Source organism: Mercenaria mercenaria, chromosome 2, assembly GCF_021730395.1.
Source record: "Mercenaria mercenaria strain notata chromosome 2, MADL_Memer_1, whole genome shotgun sequence".
Classification (NCBI taxonomy): Eukaryota; Metazoa; Mollusca; class Bivalvia; order Venerida; family Veneridae; genus Mercenaria; species Mercenaria mercenaria.
In genome coordinates, this window is record NC_069362.1 from 63,450,780 (window position 1) to 63,468,257 (window position 17,478).

General features: G+C 34.8%; 1 protein-coding gene across 8 annotated transcripts in view; it reads right to left on the reverse strand.

Annotated features, from left to right (window-relative positions):
- Positions 1 to 17,478, reverse strand: part of LOC123564110 (cGMP-dependent protein kinase 1-like) — a 316,502-nt gene that overhangs the window by 60,228 nt on the left and 238,796 nt on the right. For all 8 annotated transcript variants that reach the window (XM_053536740.1, XM_053536742.1, XM_053536739.1 and 5 more), the window contains one exon: positions 12,877 to 12,982. In XM_053536740.1, the coding sequence (XP_053392715.1) occupies positions 12,877 to 12,982 (106 nt within the window). The remainder of the gene's footprint in view (positions 1 to 12,876; positions 12,983 to 17,478) is intronic.

The window sequence follows — 17,478 nt, forward strand, 5'->3', positions numbered from 1 at the left end:
CTGCACTGGTCACAAAGGCAGAAATATTCGCCACCAGCAGGCTAAAGGTTCTGTCTGCCAGAACCCTGAAATTTTGATTTGTTTGTTTAAGACATAAAATATTACTAAACTGTTTTATGAAACATTTCAGCATTATTATTTTGCACAGAAAAAAAGAGTGAATGAAATTGAAAACAACAAAAACTGTTTTGCAAAATAACCATCAAAGCGATTTTGCACATAAAAGAAAGCTGATCAGTCAGTAAGCTGATATAATCACTTTGATGAAATAAATTTTAGAAAATAATGTTCTAAATACGAAAATATTAGACAAATCTATGTAACTTTGTGTGAATTATAACAAAAAAATCCTTGTTCTGTTCTCCTGTGATGGTGACAGGGGAAGCAACTAATCAATAATTCATTCAGATTAAGCTCTTCATGCTGAAGGTAATTACAGACTTGCTGTTACAAAAAATACCACACATCTATCAAGTACACTTCTAAATATGGTCAAAACAACCTATCAGCCTGCAAGCATCATATTAAACAAACCCTGATCTAATGAGATGCTCTTATCAGCTGCAAGATTAATTAATAAGAGCCGTGCCATGAGAAAACCAACATAGTGGGTTTGCGACCAGCATGGATCCATGCTGTGAGCTTTTAAAGCCTACTGCAATTAGAGAAACTGTTAGCGAACAGCACTGATCCTGACCAGACTGCGCGGATGTGCAGGCGTTATATCATTCTACAGTGTTTGCAGCTAAGCAGTTACATTTAAGCCCCGGATGCCTGTTAAATAATGCACGTTCAACAGTCAATTCTAATGCTGTTTCTAAAACCCTTAGCAACACAGCTGCATTTCTGAAATATATTTTTTCAATATTTAGGTAGTTTGGTGGCTGAAACGTTCCTGGCATTTCTAATGCGCACACAAATCGCACAGTGTAAAGCAATTATACGTGACTCATACCCTGCTAAAAGCCTTGTTTGAAAACGTTACAAAGGTAAAAAATAATATTTATTGTATCTTTTGAACACTTATTTATTATACCTTTAACCTTTAGCATGCTAGATAAATTGTTGTCTGCTGGAAATGTCGTCTGCTAAAATTGTAAAGTTCATTCAATTTGCTCCAAAATTGGAAGAAATATTGTCAGAGTAGCAAACAGCTTGGAACCTGATCAGACGCCGATTTAATCGGCGTCTGATCTGGTTCCAAGCTGTTTGCAAAGGCTGTTAAATTCGCCTGCAGCAGGCTAAGGGTTAATGTTCAATCTGCATGATAAGTTTTTTACTTATTCAAGGAAGAGTTGCAGTCCTTGTGTTTTTCAGTTCATTTTATTTTCATCTGCCATTGTATAAAGTTACACTGGAATTAACTTTCAATGGATACAAGAAATTATGTCCGAAATGGGAGTTTATTTCACAAATATAAATGCAAGAGTTATAGTTCTTTTGCTCTTCATTTCCATTCATTGTCCTCTTTTACTGTTTAAAGTCACCATAAAATCCTCTCATAATGGATTTAAAGTACAATCAAACTCATATTTGCTCAAATTCAATAGGATTGGCAAAATGTAGTCCGAGCCATCGAACAATATGTATTATAAAGGTATTTTGCTGGGACCAGACGGTGAGTTCAAGCCAAGGGTGAGTGAACAAAGTTTGACTGTAATTGCACTAACTGTTAAAAACTGGGAAAAAGAAAGTACAAAAGGAGAGGCCAAAATGGGCCCAAGTCAGTAACCTGTGAAAATGTGAACAAAAGCGCCGCCAAGCGGGGCAATATACGCCCGAAGGCTTACATCATAGGATGGGAGCAAAATTTTAAGAACTTGACTGTTGTAGCCCCAAAGGACTGGAACAACAAAAGGAAAACTTCAAACAAGAGGACCATGATGGTCCTGAATCGCTCACCTCTTCCCACATGACCCAGTTTTTGAGCTCATGTGACCCAGTTTTGAATTTGATCTAGATATCATCAAGATAAAAATTCTGACCAATTTTCATGAAGATCCATTGAAAAATATGGCCTCTAGAGAGGTCACAAAGTTTTTCTATTATTTAGAGTATTGACCTAGTTTTCAAAGGTACGTGACCCTGTTTTGAACTTGACCTAGATATCATCAAGTTGAACATTCTCACTAATTTTCATGAAGATCTCATGAAAAATATGGCCTCTAGAGAGTTCACAAGGTTTTTCTATTTTTATACCTACTGGCCTAGTTTTTGACCGCATGTGACCCAGTTTCGGAACTGACCTAGATACCATCAAGGTGAACATTCAGACCAATTTTCATGAAGATCTATTGAAAAATATGGCCTCTAGAGAGGTCAAAAGATTTTTCTACTTTTAGACCTACTGACCTAGTTTTTGACTGCAGTTGACCCAGTTTCAAACTTGACCTATATATCATCAAGATGAACAGTCAGACCAACTTTCATACACATCTCATGAAAAATATGGCCTCTAGAGAGGTCACAAGGTTTTTTCATTATTTGACCTACTGACCTACTTTTTGAAGGCACGTGACCCAGTTTCGAACTTGACCTAGATATCATCATGATGAACATTCTGACCAATTTTTTGAAGATCCATTCATAAGTATGGCCTCTAAAGAGGTCACAAGGTTTTTCTATTTTTAGACCTACTGACCTAGTTTTTGACCGCACATGACCCAGTTTCGAACTTGACCTAGATATCATCAAGATGAACATTCAGACTAACTTTCATAAAGATCCCATGAAAAATATGGCCTTTAGAGAGGTCACAAGGTTTTTCTAGTATTTGACCTACTGCCCTAGTTTTTGATGGCACGTGACCCAGTTTCGAATTTGACCTAGATATCATCAAGGTGAACATTCTGACCAATTTTCATGAAGATCTTGTGAAATATATGGCCTCTAGAGAGGTCACAAGGTTTCTCTATTTTTAGACCTACTGACCTAGTTTTTGACCGCATGTGACCCAGTTTCAAACTTGACCTAGATATCATCAAGGTGAACATTCTGACCAATTTTCATAAAGACCCCATGAAAAATTTGACCTCTGAAGTGGTCACAAGGTTTTTCTATTATTTGACCTACTGACCTAGTTTTTTATGGCACTTAACCCAGTTTCAAACTTGACCTAGATATCATCAAGGTGAACATTCTGACCAATTTTCATGAAGATCTTGTGAATAATATGGCCTCTAGAGAGGTCACAAGGTTTTTCTATTTTTAGACCTACTGACCTAGTTTTTGACAGCACGTGACCCAGTTTCGAACTTGACCTAGATATCATCAAGGTAAACATTCTGACCAATTTTCATAAAGACCCCATGAAAAATGTGACCTCTAGAGTGGTCACAAGCAAAAGTTTACGCACGGACGCACGCACGGACGGATGACGGACGACGGACGCTGCGTGATCACAAAAGCTCACCTTGTCACTTTGTGACAGGTGAGCTAAAAACAAATCTAAGTCCACAAAAAAAAATATTCAAAGTCTACAAAAAAATCCTTATCAGGTACAGGTATGTAAAAATACACCTTAAAATTAGAGGTACCATCCATGTTGTACCACAGAAAAGTGGTCTCTTGGTCTCGGCCAATAATAAAAAAGTTTCAAAATAAGCTATTTATAGTAACATAAAAGGGAAGTAATTCAAAAAAAAAATTATTGGAAGTACAAAAAAGAAATCTGCCAAATAAAAACAAGAGCACTGCAATGCAGAGCAATATACACAAAGCAAAGTCATATATGACCTTTGACCCTTAAGTGTGACCTTGACCTTGAAGCGAGTCATCCGGAGCATGCGCTCTGCACATTGTTACAATGTGGTGAACATTTCTGCCAAGTTTCTTTGAAATCCTTCCAGCAGTTCAAGAGTTACAGAGCCAACAAGAAACAAACTGATATGACTTTTGACCCCTAAGTGTGACCTTGACCTTGAAGCAAGTCATCCGGAACATGCGCTCTGCACGTCGTCTTGGTGTGGTGAACATTTGTGTCAAGTTTCTTTGAAATCCTTCAAGGGATTCAAGAGTTACAGAGCGGACACAAAACAAACTGATATGACCTTTGACTCCTAAGTGTGACCTTGACCTTGAAGCGAGACATCGAAAACGGACAGACGGACGTACAGACGGACACCAGCGTCATAACATAATACGTCCCTTCAGGCGTATAATATCCTTGACCTTTTTGAACAAACTTGTGAGAGGTCCAATCACTTAGGTTATTAAGATCAAGTTTGATCCATAAGGTGGTTCATGACAAGAACTTGTTTGAAGGATTTTGTATTTAAAGTGTAGTAAGTTCAAGTAATGGCCCTAACAAGCATTAAAATGATCTTTGACCACTTAGTGTGATCATGACCTTTGAGGTATACGAGTGACACTCTGTCTTATAAACACTTAAGCCAGATATAAAGATTGCTCCATGCATGTCTTAAGTAATGTCCGGACAAAATCTGACATGGCATTTGACCCCTACCTTGACCTTTGAGTTAGGGACATGGAGTTTGCATGCTACACTCTGTTTCATTGATGTTAACCTTTCATGCCAAGTATGAAAAAGAATGCCCTTAGTATGCATGTCAAAGTTTAACTGAGCAGACAATATCCATTAGATGCACAGACACACTAACGCAAATAAATTGAACATCCATTTTGACAACAATGTCATGCTTCTGGTAAAAATTATAACTACTTTGTGAACTTGACTTATGATCCTTACAACTTGCTTTTGAAGTTTCAATGAACAATGATGCCATATTTTCAATGTACAATAGAAGAATAATTCTGTCAAAATAAAACAATTATGGAACTTGATATGTAAAATTACTTTATAGTCTCAAAGGTTTGCATGAAGATTCAATCAAAATTTTAATGTGTGAACAGGTTTCAGAAACACTGAACGAAATGTCAATTTCAGGAAAATTTCCATGTGAAAATAGGAAAGGTTATGGAACCTGGTATGTGAACTTGTCTTATGATCTTGAAAACATCTTTTAAGTTTCAGCTGATATTTGTATGGGTTCCAGAGATGGGACAGGTCATCACAGGGACTGATGGAACAGCCTATGTAGCCTCCCACAAACAAAAATTGGTGGGTATATAATAAAGACCTACTGTTTTTTTAACAAGAGTTTCACATAAATTAAATAAAACGGGAAATGACACTGCTTTGTTTCTGGATGTTCTAAACTTACAAAATGATACATTTCAACAGCATTATTAACAAATAACAGCAATTTCCTCTCCATAATTTTTGTAACTCTTTAATTTCTTTTTGATAAAAGTTCCTTAAAAGTCTGTACATACAATATTCTTCCTAAAATAGATTTTTTTTTAAAACAGCTACAGAAATTTAAATCTAATTCAACAGAGGCTTGAATCCACAGGGAACTGTCATGAAATACCTCCTTTTCACGTAATTAAGTAAATTTAAAACGAAGGAACTGATGCATCATGGTAGTCTTTAAATCTAGATTACAGCATCCTCGTGTCATTAGTGGCTGCATATCCTGCTTTTCTGCAAAAGCTTAAAATAAACACTTGGAAATGAAATCAGGCGCAAACTTTTAAGCTACAATTCATGCGCACTTCAAAAATAGAACTGCATCATTAGACTGTATATCAATTGTTTTTTAGCTTGTTTCTTATCACAAATGTACTGAACCCAAGAGATTGAAATCAGCCAAAAGCATATTGCAAGCAAAATAATAAAATAATCGTAATAACTTATCCTTTATCCTGCTAAATTTCTATAATGAACTTGTCAATATTTCAGTTTGGACAGCACCATTAACTGTTAAAAGGGGTAATTACTAAAAATATACTGACTGAATAGCGAACAGTGCTGATCTTGATCAGACTGCATGGATGTACAGGCTGATCATTATCTGCACTGGTCGCAAAGGCAGAATCAATAGTGTCCAGCATGATACTTGTTAATCCAATTTTTCCGACAATTTAAGATTTTTTATCACCTCCAATACTTGGAATTTTTTACTTTTTAGCCCGAAATGTTTTGTGTCTAATATATATATCAAATCGTAAACAAACAAATATACATAAGGAGAGTTTTTTTTTTAATTTCTGAGGTTGCTGTATTTGGAAATAAAATAAACGCTACGAGATAAAAGTTTTATATCATACTTGCCTACTGGACATTAATTTTGTGATTTTTTTCTCAGTAATGGAAGCTTAATGGGAGAATCAATACAAAAACGAAACAAAATATGACTGGCTTCGTTCATCATCTACCGCCCCGAGTAACATTATCTGGTTATAGTGTTACAATAACGAGACTGTCAGACTTAAATGCAAGACATTCTGGGTGTTACTTATTATAGCTATTATCCATACTATTGACTGGCCTGCCATTCATTAAGAGTATTCTATAGATTTCGTACTAGTTTAAATCATAGGCATACTTGGACCTGCATGCTGCTTCATGTATACATTTTATTTAGAAACTGTCATCTTCCTCTTTTAACTCGTATCATGCTGAGCATGACTGATTCTGCCTTTGTGCCTGCATATCTGTGCAGTCTGATCAAGATCTGTACTGTTTGCCATTCAGTCAGTATCTTTTTGGTAAGTTCCCCTTTAAAGAGTTAATGGTACTGTCCAAATTGAAAGATGGACAAGTTCATTAAGGGTAAGGGTTAAAATATGAAAGTATTAATTTTATTTATTCACTAAATATACATATTGAATATAAATATGAAAAATTCATAATGATTCAGTAGTAACAAAGATTGTAAATGATCTGTCAGTATGGGAATTTGTTGAAAGGCTTCAGCAAAATCTACGAGAATGACATCAAATCAATACTTTAATCAAATAATTTTGGTGTTTATCAGTTTAATTCAGTAAATTCCTGTTTAATTTTGGGAATGATCATACAATTTTATTAAGAAAGAGGAACTTAATTTTTTTTGTATTATTACGAAGCATGTGGAATACTGAATTTACATAAATTTCAAAGAACTTGAATAGCTGCTAATGATACTAAATCAAAATATATCAAATTGCTGTCAAAAAAAAGAAGAAATGTTTGGTTGCTCATTCCCAGTCAATTTAATCAAATTTACATAAAATTCAATTTCTTGCTGAAAGTGCTGTATAAATTTTCTCATATTAAAGAATTTTCAATGGAAACCATTGATCCTTTAATAAGTTTGCTAACATTTTTTATTTTATTGAGAGTTTTCAGCAGCATTGCAGTTTCAATTTTCACACTATTTTGCTTCTTTTCAATATTCTGAAACCAACATCAGTGGTTCAAGGTCCAAAACCTCAAGCTTCTGTCATGAGTATAACCTTAAAATTGATGAATGGCAATATTGTGACCTTGACCTTTGATCATCAAGCATAGGTCATGTATGAGACATATTTTCTGGTCACAAAGAACATTTGCTTGCAGTGGTAAGAAAATCCTTCAATGCATTTAAAAGTTAAAGAGTGGAAACAAATCTTTACTTGACCTTAAACAGTGACCTTGACCTTTAACCAACAAGCATAGGTCATGTGTTGACACATCTCATCATGGGTAATGTTTGAGTGTAGCACTAAAATATTCCATCAATGCATATAAAAGTTGGCGCATATGGAGTGGAAACAATTTTTACTTGACCTTCATAAGTGACCTTGACCTATGACCTACAAGCATAAGTCATGTATGTGCATAATCTACATATTACTGCCCTTTATTCACCTACCCAGTTTTATTAACCTAGCTTAAATACTTTTTGAGTAATTGCTGAGGATCCAGATTTGCAGATGGAGGGCATTCATATAGTCCCTTCTGGTGCTCCACTGGTAAGGGATAAATAAAGCATATTGTATGACTTAAGTCAGAAAGAAAGTTTATCCTACCACTGCATATATTTCGCAAAAAATAATCTGCCATGTCAATTCAAAAATTTTAACATTCTTGATCAAAATTCATTTAAATGATGAAAAATTATATTTTTAAATGATCTTTGTCTATTATTTTCAAGGATTAATTTGCGACATGTAGACTTAAACCAAACAACACATGGATTCATACACTGAAATAAAAATAACAATGACACTATGTTTCAAGAGAATAAGCATTAAATGCAAGTTTATGTAGCTTGGTTAATAGAATATTCAGGTTACTGTCTACCTGAACCCAAGGGACTGTTCTAAGAAGAGTCATTTAGAAAGACTGTAACTCAATATTCTCTATGTCTGCCATTACGTAAATCACTTGTAGGCGGGGAAGGGAGGGGGGAATAATTAAATCCACATGGAATATGATCCATCATTGTTCATATTACTGCACTTCTTATCTAAATTATAAGAATGTTCAATTTAAACCATTGATCTGTTACCAGGTTCCTCATAATTTCCCCATAATTTCTTTCAGGAAGTCATATTAAACATTTCAATGATATCACATTCCCCATTATTTACTTCAAGAAATGACATTAATATTTCAATATCTGCACAATTACTTGCAGCTATTCTTATTGTTGAAATTTGCAATATTAACTGCGATCCAGGTATTCTTTAAGTTTGGGGACCAGACTTAAAAAAATTCAGCAAGTGTCTGGCTGTTTCTATTCATATTATGTGTGCAGTAATTTGTAAACATTGTTCTGATGCCTTTGCAATATTTTGAGGTCCAAAAAAGGGCCAATTTTTTATAACTAAAATAATCGAACAAAAAAGTGCCAATAATAAGCGCATGTCCTGTTTATGGTGTATATCAAGTTTCATTTCAATTGGATGGAAACTGTAGGAGGAGTTGAGTACATGAACAAATGTGACAGAAGGTCTGGGAGGCTTTTCAAACACTATAATATGCCTCCCTGGTCTTCCACTTCGGAAAGCATAAAAAGATATTCTCAGTATTTTATTTTGCAACAACTCTTCTTGATTACAGGTATATTGCTATAAATCAGGTACCATTTAGAATCTCAACAAGTATAGTAGCAAAATATTTCTTTTACATGAATGAATGTTGTTTCTCACAAAATATGTTATCCAAAATGACCAATCATTTCGGCCAATGACATAATTTTCTACTTTTTTCTATCAATACCTATGATAATATTCACATTTGTTGGTATGTTTTATAGCATATATATATATTACAACCAATCAGATTTTCCACAAACTAATATTAAGACTATATTCACCAATTTTGCAAAGTCTGCAGACGGGAAATAATATCTTTCATCAATCTTGGGTAAAAAAGTATTAGAAGACTTCTGGGAATACAGAATATCTTTCCAGACTGATATTTCTTCTAATCTCTTACTATTTTATATCAGTTTTATATGCCAATGTTGAAATACGATAGACAGTGGATGCTTAGTAATGCTAATGTTTTGTAATGGCGGAATGTCATATTGTACATGTTTCTTGTACAATTTTAAAACTGAAACAAGAGCACCGCAATGCGGAGCAATATATGCCGAAAGGTATAACCTTTGACCCCTAAATGTGACCCTGACCTTGAAGCAAGCCATCCGAAACATGCACTCTGCATGTCGTCTCAATGTGGCAAACATTTTGTGCCAAGTTTCTTTAAAATCCTTCAAGCAGTTGAAGTCCTCAGTTACAGTGCGGACACGAAACAAAGTCATGACCCCTAAAAGTGACCTTGACTTTGAAGAGGGCCATCCAAAACATGCATTCTGCATGTTTCTCGATCTAGTAAATATTTGTGTCAAGTTTCTTAGAAGTCCTTCTGGGGGTTCAGGAGTTACAGAGTGGACAAGAAATTGCTAACGGATGGATGAACACTCAGGCGTCATAACATAATACAGCCCTTCCTGTGTATAAGGAAACAGCACTTCTGTTTTTGTTATAAAATGAGGCAGACAATTCTTTATGTCAATTTTGTTTGTTGTAATTTAAGAAAACACTAACAATTTTGCAAGGAACAGAACAAGTGATGGATTCCAACCAGTCACAGAAGTATGTTTTTACGTAATTGCTGTGCGAAATATTGTCAAGTCAGTAGAAATTTCAATAACTGCAATAAATTCTTATATATGCTTTCAGATCATCAGTTCTCATTAAATTATGTTTCCTAGCATAAACAATCCCCTAACATTTCAATATTAGAAAATTAAAATCAACAACGTGATTTGTGACAATTGCAGAGTAAGATAGAAAATTCACAGACAAAAACATTTTGTGTGACAAATTACCTCCTAAGTGTTTATCAAAATAACTGAAATTTCTAGAGAAATCTCTCTTCAAACCTTTCTGAGTTGTTTAATTTTCCTCTTTGATGGAATCTGAGATAAATCCTGAAATAATTCTTATTACTTCCTTCAAATTGTATTTTGATAGAAGACAATAATTAGAAATTTCAACCTTCAATGACCATCCTTTATGTAGCCGCACAATACCCTAACAGCAGAAATTTTTGCAAGGGTTTAATTTTCGCTATATTCGTCTCGCGAAATTAATCCTCATGTAAATATTCACCATTAGTATAATTTAAATTCCAGTAGAATATACCATTTTTACAATTTCGCAAATATTAAACCTCTCAAACATACGCAAAATTTTGACCCACCGAAAATAAGTGCTTGTACAGTAGTCTGCTTCAGCTGAAGGTGGCGATATATGTTTTAGGGCTGTGGATCTTCAGACAAGTGGCGATCCGATCCGATCCGCGAGTCGGGGCTTACGATTCACAGATCGAACCACGGATCATCAGCAACAACTTATAATGATACAAAAATGCAAGCCTGTTATTTTTGTACTTTTTTCTTTACGGAATCTAAATTTGCAGTTCTCATGGTGCTCAGTTTAATAGTTTTGACCTATGTTTAATGTTTTTCTCATTAATTAAAGTCAGGTTTCACGGGTGGACTTCTGTAATGTTCGGCCATTCTTGCAGATGAACGATATGACGTCGGTCATTAATATCACAATATTTAGTAACAGTTCCGTATTTTTTGATAAGAAAATTTTATTTTTTTGGACAGGGATTTCGTATCTAACTTTTTATTGAATTTAATTACTTAAATGATAAATGTTTATTCACTGTTTTGACAGATTTCATATTAATTTTAGTTCGAATATAAGACCGATGCTAACTCTACCTAAGACATTTGTTTACATCCGGTTTAGAATCTGACAACGCGTAATCGTCTTAGATGTGCAAGAAAATTCATTAAAGACATTTAATGTGGCTTTAATTTAGTTTTATTGATAGAATTATACATATTGCATGTATTAATGAAAAAGATCGCGATCCAACGATCTTGACAATGACGAATATCCGTACTCAAACTTTTGGTCAAACTCGTGGATATCCGAGTACTCAGATACTCGTTACAGCCCTTATATGTTTCTTTGCATAAAACAATTTTTATGTACCAGTAGCCCTTTTTTGTTAACAGAAGGCTTTATATAGGTAAGACCTTAAAAAATCTGTGGAAAGATCCTTTGGAAGCATCATTAAGAACAAAACCAAGTAATATAATAGCAGATTTGGTTTGAGTATATTCATGAGCGATAATGAGATGTGCAACACCCCTCATCCCCCTAAGACTATATGAATCTTTCACTGGCTGCTGGTAAAGACGGGAATATCCAGCACAAGGGTAACTGTTTCGCCGGTAACGAGGCTCCTGCAAAGTTACTGCCTAAACAGTTACCCGAGTGCCGGATATTCCCACCTTTACCCGCTGCCAGTGATTGATTCTTTTTCTTGCATGCATTATTCTTCAATTAATATTTGTAGAAGATATAAAGAAAAACGAAGGTTTTTCTTTAAGGCGCTATTTTGTTATAACAGCGTATGAATTTATGCATTCATTCATTAATTATAGCATGCGAGTCATCTTACACCCCTGGGTGTAAGATGAGTTTTTCTAGCACCAGAAAAGCACGGGAAAATCCTTTCGGGCATGCAAGAAAGTATAGGAAGCTACAACAAGTTACAGTGTCATCTCATGTAACACATATTTAGTACAACAGACTTTCATTACAGAAATAAAATGCTGATCAGAAATGGTATGGAGATCAAAAGTAATTTAGACAAGATAATGTTTCTACTGATTGCTTCCTGTGCAGACATATCAGCATGTTTATAGGAAGTGTATAACAGGTCCTAGCTATTACACAGCACTCAAGTTAACAGTCAACAGATTTATTCCTGAATGACTAACTTGCAATCTAATATTGAATTAGGAGTGAAAAGTTACGGAATCTGACCTTGGACCACTATCATTGCTATCTTTTTAATAGATATGATCAAAAAGTTGCTCTAAAGGTAATGACATTGAGTTTATATTGACCAGTCAAAAAATGCATTCTTACACCATTGGTCAATTTCAAAACCTAGTTACGGATCGACCAATCAGATGTTTGAGGTCTAAACTTGCGAATTTGCATAAATCACAACTATGCCAAATATATTCCTTAAACCCAATTAAGGTAATTTGAAATTTTATCATAAATGCCACTAATAAGCAACACAAGTTTAACAAAATGAGTCCAGTTGTTTGAAACTTTAACAAGCTGTTAAACCTATAACAGCTAATTAAATTTTGATTCAAAATACAAGACTTGGTGGAAAACACTAGTATGATGTTTTGATTCTATTGTAAAGATTTTTCCATGTTCATACTTCTTAAGTCATACATTTGTTTTTCTAAATCTTCTAAAACGTCGAAAAATGTTACCCTTAAAGTTAATTTGCCGTTAACTTAACCGCCTGTTGAAGTTTTGAACAACTAGGCCAAGGGCTGTAAGTCAAAATGATAATATATTTTAGTTCTTAAATTTTCATGGCTGTCTCTTTTCTGTTTCTAATCTAAGCCTCTGGGAATCTAACATTTATTACCATGGCAACAGGCATCAATGTAATAATAGGAAGATAACTTCTGCATGAAATACCTTTTGAGAAAGTTAACATTTTCTTCTTGTCTCTGAAGACCAGTTTTCATCATAATAGCTTGAAAGATTCTCCGATCCAGCACCCATACTTTCACATCTGTCACAGCTGTAGGAAGAATAGGAAATCTATTTAATATTTGTATATAAGATAGGCCCTGACTTTCCATTATGTACAACTATCAGAAATTAAAAATGTTTGCAATAAGCAATACAACAATGTGACTGAATCTAACAATATTGTAGTATAATTATATACCAGTTGATATATATAATCTAACTGCATCTCAATATAAATCTTAAAATTTTAAGTTAAGTCTTTATTTTCATAATTCTTTGGGAAAAATGTATTTTACTCAATGCAAGATTATAAAGATCATGCATATATGACTGTCAATGTAAGACATGGCTTTCCCAAACCTGATGGACATAAAAGAATGGAAAACCAAGCACTAGCAAGGTTATTTTCTCCATTCTGTCCAGAGGGTTGGGAAAACCCTAGCAAGACTCAGGCAGACATATGTTAGATCATTTTTCTTGCCTATCATTTTATAGTATTGCAACATTTTCAAAGATATTGTAAATCAAAAATAGCTCATACACTATAATGTCCTGCATCGATAAGCAAGCAAGATTTACATTTACTATGTACATGTATTTTGTATGGAAAATAAAACATTTATTTTCTGATAAATGACACTGGTGTAATGATATTAAAGGCAGCCTTTTCATAAGATTGCAGGTGCAATCTAAAAGTTTCACCAAACACATAAACAAAATGGCGTTTTTAAAAAAAATCTCTCAAAATGCAAAAACAGCAGATATCTTTTACTAAACGTTATGTCTTTGGGTCTGTTCATACATCAAAATTAGGAAAATTACACAGAATGATTACAACATTACATAACTATTTTTCCCCAAAAATGACTTGTTATGCATGACGAAGCTCCTTAAACTGGCAGCTCGCTACATCAATATTACATAAAATTACTGAACAGAGCCAAACTATTTTGAGGATGACAACAAAATGATATCCTTCAATATTTCTAGGGCTTGCTCAGCAAACTGTACGACTTTCCTTGAAATAGCTTAGTTTAAAGGCACATAATTCTGATTGTTTTCACAGTGCATCTTCACGTGTCTTTCCTGTTAATGTACTTTAGCAAGCAGTCACTTTCAATGGTTTAGAAGTCTTGAGCCAGAGCTGCTTAAAGAAAAGACGGCCAGTGGAAAACCACAGTAACGAAGTTAAAAGCTTATATGAACCGCGCTTATGGTGAAAGTGCTGGCCGCTAAACCAAGGGATCATGGGTTCGAGTCCCACTGTGGTCATGACCACGTCTTCTCATATGACATCGGTACTTGTTTTTCCAAGAAGCAGACTTCAGAGTGGTTCAAATTAGCTTGCAACTTCCATCACAATTGCGCTAAGAAAATTAACATATTTATAATTATTCACTGTATGTTTTGTATAGAATGAAAACAATGTTTATTTTTTTTCCTAAAAAGGAAATCTGTTTATTAAAAAGGAAGTACTAGTCAATGCCGCTAAAATAGTTCAGGAAAATTAATTGAGCCACGCCATGAGAAAATCAACATAGTGGGTTTGCGACAAGCATGGATCCAGACCAGCCTGCACATCCGCGCAGTCTGGTCAGGATCCATGCTGTTCTCTAAAGGTTTCTCTAATTGCAATTGGCTTTAAAAGGCTTAAAAAGACTGCGCATATGCGCAGGCTGGTCTGGATCCATGCTGGTCGCAAACCCACTATGTTGGTTTTCTCATGGCAATGCTCAAATATAGTTTCATGTAATGTAACAGTGATACTATGCAGCAAAACATTTTCATTGTTTACTTTCTTCTGAAGTTCTGTTATTTGCTGCACAGCCTAATATAACGGACATTGATGACAGTGGTAAAATATATTTCTCACTTTTACAATATCCGCTATGAACATAAAGCACATTGTGATATTTATATAATATTGCAGAGAGACTTACTACAATATTATTATCATTGGGAAAAGAAATTGCAATTTTGTAACAGACTGATATATGAGCCACGCCATGAGAAAACCAACATAATGCATTTGCGACCAGCATGGATCCAGACCAGCCTGCGCATCCAGGCAGTCTGGTCAGGATCCATGCTGTTCGCTTTCAAAATCTATTGCAATTAGAGAAACCGTTAGCGAACAGCATGGATCCTGATCAGACTGTGCGGATGTGCAGGCTGGTCTGGATCCATGCTGGTCGCAAATGCACTATGTTGGTTTTCTCATGGTGCGGCTCATATGATCGTGTAACTTTAGAGTTTAATAGCTTTCTATAGAGAAGTGCACATAAAAGCAATGCAATTATGTTCTTACAATGGCATTTCCTCAGACAACAATAAAGATATCACAACATCTGCAAGAGGAGACCATTACTGAAAACTGCAAAAAGTTCTGATTTATGTCTACTTTTGATGGGCATTTTCAGATAACCTGTCGGAAAACAGAAAAGTTTCTAACACTTACAAGATGAAATTATGTATGTATAATCACAAAATGCAGACACAAGCAATATGAGTTTCAAATTATACTAAGAGATCGGTTGTATTCATAAAGAATACAATATAAGATGTTTGCGGCAGACAGCAAATTACTTTCTCTGTATAACGTTGCATTACTGCCAGTAAATGGCATATTTATAGTAAGGAATGTCCATATGAAAGGCCGTTGCAGCTTGCTAATTGCCAGATGCTTCATAACAAATATTTATTCCTTGAATGCCAATTACTTATTGCTAAATTCTAATTACTTAATGCTAAATGCTACATACCAAATGCTATATATGCATTACAGCTAATGCTTATTTCCAAATGATAAATTTCAAATAAGTTAATGATCTGCATAATCTAACACTAATGAATATAACTTTTAATTAGAGATTGGTCATATTAATAAAGTATACTGTAACTAGAGCTATCACTAAAGATAATGAATGACCCCCCCCCCCCCCCCCCCAATGACACAGTACATTGCAATTTGACGCACACAAGATTGCATAATTATGTGGACTGTATATATATAGACTGTATGTATACAGTATAGTAACAAAAAACAAAGTCCCATAACTGCGCAGAATATTTATCTAAAAGAACGTAACATGCAACATGCACAACTAGGGTTGGTGGTTGGTACTGATCACTTGTGTGAAGCTCGATCATTAAATTGTGTGCAAGGGTTCAGAAGATTAAGCGCACACAAGATTGCATATGCAGACTGTATGTACATAGTATGTTAACAAGAAACGAAGTCCCATAATTCTGCAATTTTTGTTGTTGAAAGAACCTAACATGCCCCATGCACAACTACTGTTGTTACTGATCACCTGTGTGAAGTTTCATTAAATTGTGTCAAGGGGATGAGGAGAGATGGCGCGCACAAGATTGTGTCTATGTATATAGTATAGTAACGAAAAATGAAGTCCCGTAACTCTGCAAAAAATTTTTCTAAGCACAACTACTGTTGTTACTAATCACTTGTGTGAAGTTTCATTAAATTGTGGCAAGGGGATGAGGAGAGATGGTGCGCACAAGATTGTGTCTATGTATATAGTATAGTAACAAAAAACAAAGTCCCATAACTCTATAAATTTTTGTTCTGAAAGAACCTAACAATCCCAATGCACAACTACTGTTGTTACTGATCACTTGTGTGAAGTTTCATTAAATTGTGTCAAGGAGATGAGGAGAGATGGTGCGCACAAGATTGTGTCTATGGACGTTCCTACATATGGATACTTATGTGGCTATTCTTTTGTTCTCTCTATTGTTCTTTTAGCCACGTAAGAGAAAAATAGCCACATAAAAGCCTTACAGAATGAATGACATCAAAGAAAAAGTACAGTTACCTATTGTTCCTATAGCCATCTAAGTATGCAAATGTGAGCTCGGACAGACAGACGGAAGGAAAAACAGACAACCTAAAACCAGTATACACCCCTATACAACTTTGTTGTCCAGGGGTACAATTATTTGAAAACATATAAATTGTTCTACCACTCTGATTTGAAGATCATTGGGTCATGGGGTCATGGGGCCAAAATTTGGAAAAAAGTTTTCAACAGAGACAAAATTATGTAAACAAGGCCAATGACTACTTTAAAGGCTGCATTCATCAACAATTACTGATATTTGAATTAGCACTAATAGCAATAACAATTCTGCATTTATTGTTACGCATTTTGCTATTAACATTTAGCATTTATTGTTTGATAATTACTGCTTGACAGTCAATTTGACATTAAGTAGATGTCATTCAGCATTTGGCATTTAGCATGGCACACTGGTCTTCCAAACATCTGAAAATATGGCCTCTTCAAAGTAACATTGTATTTCCATGTTTTGACCTAGTGGCCTAGTTTCTGACCTCATGCATCCTAGTTTTGAACTTTATCTAGCTTTCATAGAGACAAACATTCTGAAAAAGTTTTAAGAAGATCAAACAGAAAGTGTTACACAGGTTTTTCTGTGATTTGACCTAATGACCTACTTTTCGACCTCAGATAACCCAGTTTTGAACTAGACATTTAGTTCATAGAAACAAACATGCTAAGAAAA